Here is a 12139-nt window from a genome sequence, read left to right as displayed (position 1 = left end):
AGGGAGAAGCAGGCTCCATGCACCGGGAGCCCGACGTGGGATTCGATCCCGGGTCTCCAGGATCGCGCCCTGGGCCAAAGGCAGGCGCCAAACTGCTGCGCCAACCCAGGGATCCCAGGATCTGGGTTAAAATCCTAGGAGGGCACCTTACTAGCTCTCTGATCACATATAGGATACTTAAACTTTCTAAGCCTCCATTTCTTTATCTGAAAAATGAAGATTATAGTGCCCACTTTGTAAGCTTGTTGTCAGGATGGGAGATACTCTGTAAAGTCTTTGGCCTGTGTCTTGCTCATTGAATGCACTTTAGAAATGATTGCTACAATAATGATTGCCTCAGATTTTAGGCGAGAGGGCTAGGACTTTCACCTGCTTTGACCCCCAAAGTCTTTATTTTGCCACCCAATTACCCTTTCCTTCTCCATTGATGCTTCTGAAACCGAGATGTCCACAGCTTCTGAAATATACAGCAGGGCCCCAGTGGGTTCACCAAATCATGGGTAAATTTGGCATCTTTTTCTCTAGTAGCTGTATTATTGGAAGTTTTTTAAGGAAACTTACCTAGTATAAAAACAAACCAAAGTAGTTTACAAGTTTGATTAGAATTTTATTTTTAAGATTTTTATTTTTATTTATTTATTTATGATAGACATAGAGAGAGAGGCAGAGACACAGGCAGAGGGAGAGGGAGAAGCAGGCTCCATGCAGGGAGCCCGACGTGGGACTCGATCCTGGGACTCCAGGATCGTGCCCTGGGCCAAAGGCAGGCGCGAAACCACTGAGCCACCCAGGGATCCCCTGATTAGAATTTTAAATATGAAATGAGAGACTTCAGAAAAATTTGTTGCTTGCAGGGCCCCATTTTGGATCTTAGCCTTTGGCTGCCTCCGTAGCAGTTTTCAGAGTGAGGTGTTTGTAGGAAAATTTTAGAAGTGTTACTCCTTGCCACCACGGACATCTTTTGAAACTTGACCTTGAGCCTTTTGTAGCTAATCTGACCCCAAAAGGCAGAATTTAAAACATTGTATTACTTTAATTTGAAGCCAGGAGGTATTGGCATGTTTAATGTTCCTGCCTCTGCCTCTGATAGCCAGTTTCCTCTTGGGGGAAGAAGAGGAAGGAGGGTGGGCTGATTCGGGTGTGGGCCAGCAACCTTTTGAGTTCTTGCCTTAATTCCTCAGGACTCTGCCCGCCCTGGTGTGGCATCGACAGGACTGGACCATACTTCATTCCTATGTGCACCTGAATGCCGATGAGCTGGAAGCCCTGCAGATGTGCCCAGGTAGACGACAGGATCTCAGGGGAAGAAAGCCTTGGCTTTATCCAGGGTTGTTGCCATTTTGGGGAAGGTTGTTTCTGCATTCCTAAATGAAATAATGATGATTTATTATTTCTTAATATTTCTTTCTTCCTGCATGGAGCCTGCTTCTCCCTCTGCCTGTGTCTCTGCTTCTCTGTGTGTGTGTCTCATGAATAAATAAATAAAATAAATTTTTTTTAAAGATTTATTTATTCATGAGAGACACAGAGAGAGGAGGGCAGAGACACAGGCAGAGGGAGAAGCAGGCTCCATGCAGGGAGCCTGACGTGGGACTCGATCCCGGGTCTCCAGGATCACACCCCGGGCTGAAGGCGGCGCTAAACCACTGAGCCACCTGGGCTGCCCAATAAATAAAATATTTAAAAAATTTTTTAATGATGAGATTCTAAGAATAATTTAATAGCACTGTTATTTATATCTGTAGGAATCCTGACATTGTCGTGACATAGTCTTTTGTTTTTGTTTCATTAAATTTAAGGTTATCATTCCCTTTATACTTTTATGATCTTTCTTTTTTTTAAGATTTTATTTATTTGAAAGAGAGAGAGTGCACAGACACACAAGCAGGGGGAGTGGCAGAGGGAGAGGGAGAATCAGGTTTCCCGCTGAGCAGGGAGCCTAGTGTGAGGCTAAATCCCAGAATCCTGGGATCATGACCTGAGCTGAAGGCAGGCACTTAACCTACTGAGCCACCCAGGCGCCCCCTAAGATTTATGGTCATAAAAGATTCTTTAATAAAGTGATAATGATGATGATAGATGATAGGGGCTTTTGTTTTTGCATTTTTCAGTTATGAAAAATTTCTTACATATAAACATGTGCAATATTTGTGCAAGTTATAAAAAAATAAAAGGAACACTCATGGACTTACCAGAGATAAAAAAAAAAAATAGTATATGGTTTGTACTTTGAAGCATCTCATGTACCTTCCCATCTCATTTCTTACTCCCTTCCTCTGGCCCCATACACAGAAATACATAGCTCTAAATAAGATATTATTTAGTTTTACTAAACTACCTTTATATGTAAGGATTCATGATGCATGAATTCTTCTGTGGTCTGTGTTTTGGTTTTTTATTTTTGCTTAACAGGATTTATGTATTTTCATCTGGGTATTTGTAGTCCCATTCATGTTCACTGCTGTATAGTATCCCATTAAGTGATATATCATAGTTTATTCATTTGGACTTCTCTTATTATTTACATTTATTTATTTATTTATTTATTTATTTATTTATTTATTTATTTATGAGATTTATTTATCTATTTCAAAGAGAATGCATATAAGTAAGGGGGGGTGGAAAGGGGTAGAGGGAGAGAATCTCAAGTAGACTCCTCACTGAGTGCAAGCCTAATGCAGAGCTTGATCCTAGGACTCTGAGATCATGACCTGAGCTGAAATCAAGAGTCAGTCGCTCAACTCACTGAGCCACCCTAGGTGCCCCTCTCATTATTCACTTTTAAAACAGTGCTGCTATAAGCATTCTTTTTTTTTTTATATAAGCATTCTTATTATGGGTTTCTTAATGCACACATGTAAGACTTTCTGTAGGTTATATGTCAAGAAGTAGAATTTCTGGGTTATAAGGCATGCAGATCCTCAAGCTGCTGTGTAATGGCAAATATTTTCCTCAGAAATTGTACCAATTTATCCTCCTGCCAGTGTAGGAGAGGTCCCATTGCTTCCTGTCCTCAACAATACTTGATTACTGTCAAACTTTAAAATGTTTGCCAACTTGATGGGTATACAGTGATATTTCATGTGCTTTTAATTTTCATTGATTCTTAATGAGGTTAAACATATTTCTGTTCTTGCCATTTGTGTTTCCTCTTCTGCAAAGTAACTATTTTTTACATATTTTTCCCCCTGGGTGGTTTTTCTTATTGATTCATAGAAATTCATCATATATTCAGGATATGAACCCATTGTTGGTTATATATGTTACAAAAAAATCTGAGTTTGTGGATTTTATTCTTATGGTACTTTGTAATGAATAGAATTTATTTTAAGGTTTTATTTATTTATTTGACACAGAGAAAGAGAGCATAAGCATGGGGAGCTACAGACAGAGGGAGAAGGAGAAGTAGGCTCCCCACTAGCAGGGAGCCTGATGTGGGGCTCAATCCCAGGACCGTGGGATCATGACCTGAGCCAAAGGCAGACTCAACCAACTGAGCCACCCAGGCACCCCAATGAATAGAAATTTATTTTGTTTTTAGACTTTTTATAAAGTTAATATGCTTCATCTGCTTGTCACCCAGTTTCAACATTTGTGAACATACTACAATCTTGTTTTACCTAGTATTCCTCATGCTTTTTTTTTTTTTTCCCCCCTGGGTTTTTGTTGTTAACTGATGTATAGTTGTCATATGATATTAGTTTCAGATATACAAAGTAGTGATTTGACAATTACATACATTATGAAATACTCACCATAATAAATTTACTCACCGTCTGTCACCCTATTTACTGTCACTCAAGTTATTACAGTATTATCAACTATATTCCCCATGCTGTACTTTTCATCCCTGTGACTTTTTAAGACTTTATTTATTCATGAGAGACACACAGAGAGAGGCGGAGACATAGAGGGAGAAGCAGGCTCCTCACAGGGAGCCTAATGCGGGACTCAATCCCCAGATTTGGGATCACACCCCGAGCCGAAGGCAGACGCTCAATTGCTGAGCCACCCAGGTGTCCCATCCCTGTGACTTATATATTTTATAACTGGAAATTGTGCCTCTTCATCTCCTTCACCCATTTCGTCCATCTCCTTACTCTAGAAATCCTAATTTTAGGGCAGCCCAGGTGGCTCAGCGGTTTAGCACCCCCTGCAGCCCAGGACCTGATCCTGGAGGCTCAGGATCGAGTCCCACATCAGTCTCCCTGCACAGAGCCTGCTTCTTCCTCTGCCTGTGTCTCTGCATCTGTGTGTGTTACTCATTAATAAATAAATAAAATCTTAAAAAAAAATACATGCTGAAATAATCTTTCAACTTCCAAAATTAAAAAAATAGAAAGATCCTAATTTTAATGTGTTGGAATTTATTAAACTTTTCTTTTATGATTTTAAAGAAAATCTTTCTACCAAGGGTAGCAGCATATTCTAATTTGTAAGCATTTAAAAGGTTTTTTTTTTCTTCCCCACTTAATGTACCTAGAATTACTTTTTTTTTAGTGAATTTGGAATTTTTTTTTTTCCAGTTGGAAAGCCGCTTGGCCCAGGACTGCTTAGTGAATGGGCTCCTCTTTTCTCCAGTAATCAATATCATTTCTGTCATATGTCACATTTCTAATGTGAGTTTGTGTCTGGGTGTTCTATGGCTAAATTTTTGTTTTTATCGCTATTGTTTTTTAAATGTTCTCTCTTAGTAAAGCAAAACTTTAGCAATGACACATTGGTCCTCAAAACTTTTTTTATTGTTTTGAGTTGTGCTGATGTATGAAATCTGAAGTCTGGTAGTTGTTGTCTTAGCATCAGTTCCAAAGTTCTGCTAATGCTCGAGTTGCCATAATTCCTTGAGCATTTATTTCATCAGTTCTGACACTGGTGACAACTGGTGCTGTTCCCAGCATGCTGTCCTTGGTAAATCTGGGTGACCTAAAGGGGGAACATTGGTCCAGAGAACACTCTACCTCTGCCTCAGCTGTCATTCTTGACCTGTGTAGCAGTGACTGAAAATGCCTTCTCCCTTGACACTAAAAGCTAGTTTGGAGACATTTTGAGTTGTCTGAGTTTCTGTAGGCAACTGACGAGAGTGATATCTTAAGAAATGCCATAGGGTACAGCTGAATAAAGCAGTGAAGAAAAGCACCCGACGAGCTTTTAGATTCTGTTCGCTTTTGATATGTTCACAATAGGATTTGTTCCTGCTCCGGTAATAATTGGTTGTCTTTGTAACACAGGTTATATCGCCGGATTTGTAGACTTGGAGGTGAGCAACAGATCAGACCTCTATGATGTGTTTGTGAACCTGGCAGATAGTGAGATTACCATTGCTCCGCTTGCAAAAGGTTAGTTCTCTGTTCTGTTGTTGATACAAAATGTCAGCTAAGCAAGTCGTACTTTTTAAAATTAATTAATTTTTAAACATTTTAACTCCAGTGTACTTACAGTGTCCCAGTAGTTTCAGGTGTACAAGATAAAGATTGAACACTTCCATATGTTACTCGGTGCTCCTCAGGATAAGTGTACTCTTCATCCCCTTCACCTGTTTCACCCGTGCCCCCTGCCTACCTTACACAGTTCTATTTTGTTAGGCTGATTCTCTAAAACCAGTATTCAAGGGTCTGCTTAGCCTGCTGTGCTGAAACTGGAGGGATTTTTCTATGGCCAGAACACAGCGTCTATTCTTAGAGGCCTCACCATGCTAGTAATACGTTCTGGCTGCTGATGGGGAACTGTGTATGTTAGTTAATAAGATACTCTGTCTTGGGATCCCTGGGTGGCGCAGCGGTTTGGTGCCTGCCTTTGGCCCAGGGCGCGATCCTGGAGACCCGGGATCGAATCCCACGTCGGGCTTCCGGTGCATGGAGCCTGCTTCTCCCTCTGCCTGTGTCTCTGCCTCTCTCTCTCTCACTGTGTGCCTATCATAAATAAATAAATTAAAAAAAAAAAAAAAAAAAAAAAGATACTCTGTCTTGTTTCTCCACATCCCTGTTTAAACACACTGTATCCTGTTATCTCTTGCTGCATTAACAAATCACTTCTAAACTTAGTGATTTAAAACAGCAGGTATTTATTATCTCACAATTTCAGGATTAACTGAGCTGAGAGGTTCTGGCTCAAGGTCTGTCCTGAGGGTTCGATCAAAATATTGCCAATCCTTCTGTCCTCCGGAGGCTCAACTTCTGAGTTAACTCACATGGCTTTTAGCAGGAGGCCTCACCACCTGGGCCTCTCTATAGAGCAGCTTGAGCGTTCTCATAACATGGCAGCTGGCCTCCCCAGGAGCGAATGAGCCAAGAGACAGAAAGACCATGTCGCCTTTAATGAGTCAGTCTCAGAAGTCCTACACGAGCTCCTTCATACTGTTTGTTAGAAGGAAGTCACTAAGTCCAGTCCACACTTAAGTGAGGGGAAGTGAAGGAAGAGTATCAAAAAAGGTATAGAAATTTAGCTCTGCACAAGGCGGGGAGTGACTTGTGACTCCTGTATGGAAAATCTTGAATGATGTGTCAGTAAGCACAAGAGAACGAGAGAAGTATTGCTTTTTATAAAACCACAGTGACAGGACACTGGCTGTGGCCAGGGCCACTTAAACTGCCAAAGCATCAGGCCCAGAAGGGGTGGCCGTCTCCCTGCTGCCTTCCATTGCTCCGAGTCTCTCACACAGGCTCATCTCGGCCAGCATTATTCCAATGGAGTTTGCTCCTTGGAGTGACAAACAGAAGTGTTTTTATTTTGAACATGAAGGATAAATCGTGACTGTGCCTACCTCCTAGCACATCGTCCTATTTGTGCTCAATATTAAGATGGAAACGGGAGGTTGTCAGCAGGTTGTTTTGAAAATTCCCTCCTGTGATTGTTCAACTTTTCCAGAAGCTGGCATGGTTTTTATTATGTAAACTTCTAAATATTCATGTAGCGTATGCTTGATCTCACCAGAGGCCATGACGATGGGCAAACTGCACAAAGAGATCGGTCAGCTCATTGTCCAGTCTGCAGAAGATCCAGAGAAGTCAGACAGCCAGGTTATACAGGTAAGTCCTCAATCTCCTGATGTACTGACAGTCCTGAAATGGTGCTGCTGGGCAGGGTGCAGCAGAGCTGCGTAGAGTGCCCGTGACTCAGGGAGCGCCGTGGGCAGACACTCAGACCAGGGTCTGCAGGGTGGCCCTGGTGACGATGAGCAGGTGGGGAGCACTGGAGCCAAATAGTTAGCAGGCTCTGGGGACAGATATGTATGGGAGCTGGTGCTGAAGGCAAGCATCTAGAGTAAGAAGTGTAACACACACACACACACACACACACACACACACACACACCCCGCCGAGTGGTCAGGCATGCTCTTTTGGGCCAGCCAGTGCATCCTGTGCTCCTAGCAGAATTTCCATGGAAGAGTGCATTATAAAGAGAAGGCTGCTCTCTTTATATCAGTGGATTCTAGAGAGAGTGTCTTACTCTAGCTTTGATGTACTATGTTCAGAACATCGGTAAGCATATAATCAGATCCCTGCCACAGTTAGCAGAGTCTGGGATCACACTCTGCAGGGCTGGCTGCCTGTGGGGTCTGCCTGTGAAGCTGACCACAGTCAGTGTCCATGTGAGCCCACCTCTCCCCCTCGCCAGCTTAGGATGGCCAAAGAGTTTATTTAAGCCACTCAGTGAGGTGATAAAGCCCCTCCTTGCGCTGCAGCCTGCCCAGTCTCCTCTCCTGTCTGTATGTCTGCATTGTACCTGTTCCCAGGCCCTTTCTCCTCATCTGGGATACGCTTCCAGCCTGGCCTCTCCCAGGTCTTGGCTCATCTAGACCCTGTGTCATCCTATGGGGGCCAGAGGCCTGGAAGGATTGTCTCCCTCTGTCTGCACCTGTGCCACCTGGGGGGTCCTGATAAGCAGATCCTGTTCCCCGGTTGGACCTTGCTCTGTTCTCCATCTATTCGTTCATTCACCCGGAAAATATTTATTGAGCACTGACTATATGTCAGGCACGGGGCAAGGGGGATACTGTGGGGAGCAAAGTCCCTGCCTGCATGGCCTGTATTTAGTGGAGTAGGTCAATAGAAAATAGTGTAAATGCCAAATCATTGTAAGCCATAATAGATGAATGCTGTGATAGAAACAAGAGGCCAAGGTAAAGAATGTTAAAGAAGGGGTCAGCAACTCTCTAGGAGGCAGCATGGGCGCTAAAGGATGAGAGGAGCCACGGCTTTGACAGGAACCCCCCACCAGCTCTGTTGTTCCTGTTGTTTCTGGGGGGCCATCCAGCGCTGACCAGGAAGAGTGGGCAGGAACTTGTCCTAAGGACCTGATCCCTGAGCCTCTCCTTTCCTACCATGTGGGTGGTCATGCCCATCCATCTCTCTGTCAACATAGGAGTAAAAACATTGACTCTTTTTCTTAAAAAAGACTTAGAGAGAGTGCAAGTGAGCGGGAGGAGGGGCAAACTCTCCGCTGATTAGGAAGCCTGATGAGACCCATGAGCTCAAGATCCATGAGATCACGACCCGAGCTAACACCCAAGAGCCAGAGCCAGGTGCTTAACCAACTAAGCTACCAGGCGCCCCAGAACATTGACTCTTTACAATGTTGGTGAACTATGTAAATGAGTATTTTTTTGTTTTGTTTTTTTGGTTTCAAAGATTTTATTTATCGAGAGAGATCATGAGTAGTGGGGAGGGGGGGAGGAAGGAGAGGGAGAAGCAGACTCCCTGCTCAGGAGTGATCCCAATGTGGGACTCGATCCCAGGACCCTGAGATCATGACCTGAGTCGAAGGCAGATGTTTAACCCACTGAGCCACTTTGGCCTCCCGTAAATATGAATTATTGTGTTTTTCATGGACTAAAAGTGATACATAGTATAATGGATGAAGAAAATACCTGGCATATCATAGGGGTTTGAAAATATTTGAATGAATGAATGAATGTCCGCAAACCAAGAAAAAAATATGACTTAACGTGACCTCTGGTAAATCCTCAGCCGTGCAAAGCACTGTCAGTCAATAAATTAGAATAAAGCTCACATGACAGGTGCGGGGTTATTTACCCCAGGCAGAAGAGGACTCTGGGAAGAGATTTGTTCTAAAATCAATACCAGGGTTCCTCAAAAAGTTAAATGCAGGGTTACCATAGATCCAGCAATTCTACTGGGTATATATCAGAAAGAATTGAAAACAGGGACTCAAATAAGTATTTGTACACCCAGGTTCGCAACAAAATGTGGTATATGCATAGAGTGGAACATGAATTATTCAGTCTTAAAAAAGGAATGTGGTACAAGATGGATGAACCTTAAAAACATTATGCTAAGTGAAAGAAGCCAGACACAAAAAGACAAATATTTTGTGATTATACTTACATAAGGTACCCAGAACAGGCACATTCATAGAGGCAGGAAGTACCTCTGGTAACTTCTCTGGAAGTTACCAAAGGCTGGAGACTGGGATCGGGAGTTACTGTTTAATGGGTACAAAATTTCAGTTTGGGATGATGAAAAAGTTCTGAAAGTGGGATAGGAGTGGTAAAACACTGCTGATGTGGTTAATGCCGCTGAATTGTACACTTAATCATAGCTAAAATGGCAAAAACGTGATGCCGGTTTTTCTAAGTTGTTTTAAGTTTCATTTTTCTTAATTTATAAATAGTCTGATAAACTTAAAAAATAGCAGGAAGAACTCTTGGAATGCAACAGCGAATCATCTTTTTGGATGCTAATGTATGGCATATTTTCCTGTTTCATTGAAGGATATTTCCCTAAAAACGAGAGAAATCTTCACCAACCTGGAACCATTTTCAGAAGTTTCTGGTGATGGAAAAAAGCTAGTTCTCAATATTGAGGCTCTGAAGCAAAGACGATTTCCACCAGCAACAGAAAACTTCCTTTACCATCTAGCAGCAGCCGAGCAAATGCTGAAAATCTGACTGTGACAACGTCACTGATGAATGATAGAAAGCTCTCACCATGATTATCCACTAACTATGTAAAATACTGAAAATAACAAAGGAAATTATATATTTTTAATGATTAATTTGCAAGTATTGAGATTTGACCTAAAAGGGCCCTGAAACAGATTTGAAAATTCTTCTGATTTTCTCCTGATTGGTTTCATGCCTGGGATCAGTGTTGGACAAAGTGCTGTCACTACCATATATAACGTTAGCAACGGCGTGGTGTCCCGGAGTAAGAGAGAAAAAGCTCTGCCAAGTTCTTGTACAAATCACAGCAAACCCAAAAGCCTTCATTATTCTAAGTTCCAGTTGTCTCATTGTGTAGCCACAAACTAATGGTTTATTTTCAGAAAGCTGCCTGAAATTTTGCTTTATATTCTTCTAGGAAGAACTTTTATTCCTCATGAGGAACTCTACTTTCTGAGCCAAACTACTAAGTTTTCTGCAGAACACTCTAGAAGATCATTCAAAACAGATCCTGCAGTTGCACTTTCTTGTAAAAGAATTTTTTTTCTTGGCCTTTGAACATTTTTGCCTATATTATGAGGATTTTGCATAGATTTTATACTTGAGTAGACAACTTTAATAATCCATATTTATACTGTTGCAGAGGTGAGCATTTGGCAAACTTAAGCCACTAGTCCTCGTTAATTAACCTGTTGCTAGCAATGTTCTTTTGAAAAAGATGCCCGTCCTATGGTAGAGTAAAAGAAGCCCATTTTGTATGTAAAAGTATGAGTGAACAGCAACTTCCTGTGATTGCAAAGGCCAAGACCAGAGAGTGTCTTCAAACTTTAGTAAAAGTAATTTAGTCACTTATGAAGGGAACTGTTCTTGTTCAGGTTATGTGTCTTTTTCATAGTTGGAGACCTAAAAATTGCAAAATAAGCATGGAGGTCTAAATTATGTATTTGTTACTTTATTCCATGTATTCAAATTAGTTACGAAAGGTTATTTTACACTCACTACTGTTGTCCTTAGAAATCTTGCCCGGAGAAAATGTTTGCAAAAAAATCTTGTCTTTATCAGATTTTCATTTATTCTTTGTTCAGACATTTGTTGAGTAAAAATAAAAAATAAGCCTTTTCTCCTCCTTCCCTAGGTGGGGGCAGGGGAGGATGTGAAATGAGGTGATGTTTCTAGAGCAAACAATTGAAAGTTAAATCTGCACTTTATGAAAATGAGTATGAACATCTTTTATGTCCCTCATTTTTTATATTACTATATCAGCTAATGATCAGAGTTAAAATTACAGATTTATGATGCAGAAATAAAATGGGAATGATACTCGGGAACAAAAGTTTTAGGCAGCTGAAGAATTGTGTTCTCTTTCTGTAATTGTCCCCAACTCGGAACAAAAGATAAAACCAATGCAGATGTGCTGGTGGGGTTCTAGCACGATGGTACATCTCCCTGCATGGAGCCTGCTTCTCCCTCTGCCCGTGTCTCTGCCTCTCTTGTGAATAAATAAATCTTAAAAAAAAAAAAAAAGATGTGTTGGAAAGTTAAGGGTGTTGGGCTCCATTTCTCCACCCCTGGCTTGCCTCCTACGCCCCTGCCCTCACCTTCTCCATCCCCCACTTCCTAGGGCTGGCACTTCAGCGTCTTCTCTTTTGAAAAGATGCCCTCGCATTTCTACTGTCACCTGTTACTGGCTAAGTCTCCACCTGGGGCCTTGGTATGTTGTGCTCTTTAATTTTTAGTGTCCACCTGTGGCTATACTGAGCCATCTGGTATAACTTTTTTTATTTTTAAAGATTTTATTTATTTACTCAGAGAGGCAGAGACACGGGCAGAGGGAGAAGCAGGCTCCGTGCAGGGAGCCCAATGTGGGACTCGATCCCAGGTCTCCATGATCACGCCATGGGCTGAAGGCGGCGCTAAGCCGCTGAGCCGCCCGGGCTGCCTCGGTACAACTTTTTTAAGTAGGCTCTATGCCCAGCATGGAGCCCAACATGGGGCCTGAACTCACGAGCCTGAGATCCAGAACTGAGCTTAGCTGAAGTCAGCTTAATTGACTGAGCCATCCAGGTGCCCCTGGTAGAACTTTTTTTTTTTACTCATTTGTGTCCTTGGAGGCTGTTGTGAAACCCTTTTAACCAGAGTTGAAGAGAACCATCATCCTGGCTTCAGGAACACTGAAGAACAGATCTAACCCTAACCCTTGAAGACCTGGGGCAGACTGTTGGAAACAATCCTCCAGAT

At 42.1% G+C, this 12139-nt stretch overlaps 1 protein-coding gene across 12 annotated transcripts in view; it reads left to right on the top strand.

The window, feature by feature from the left end:
* The window catches only part of DENND10 (DENN domain containing 10), a 41987-nt gene extending 30927 nt beyond the window's left edge, over positions 1-11060 (top strand). For all 12 annotated transcript variants that reach the window (XM_072805126.1, XM_072805127.1, XM_072805132.1 and 9 more), the window contains 4 exons: positions 1182-1282; positions 5229-5336; positions 6931-7025; positions 9731-11060. In XM_072805126.1, the coding sequence (XP_072661227.1) occupies positions 1182-1282; positions 5229-5336; positions 6931-7025; positions 9731-9907 (481 nt within the window). In that variant the 3' untranslated portion in view covers positions 9908-11060. The remainder of the gene's footprint in view (positions 1-1181; positions 1283-5228; positions 5337-6930; positions 7026-9730) is intronic.
* The last annotated feature ends 1079 nt before the right edge of the window (positions 11061-12139 follow it).

Source organism: Canis lupus, chromosome 29 (assembly GCF_048164855.1).
Source record: "Canis lupus baileyi chromosome 29, mCanLup2.hap1, whole genome shotgun sequence".
NCBI lineage: Eukaryota > Metazoa > Chordata > Mammalia > Carnivora > Canidae > Canis > Canis lupus.
The sequence above is the reverse complement of the archived record's forward strand: the minus strand, read 5'-3'. Positions and strand labels throughout refer to the sequence as shown.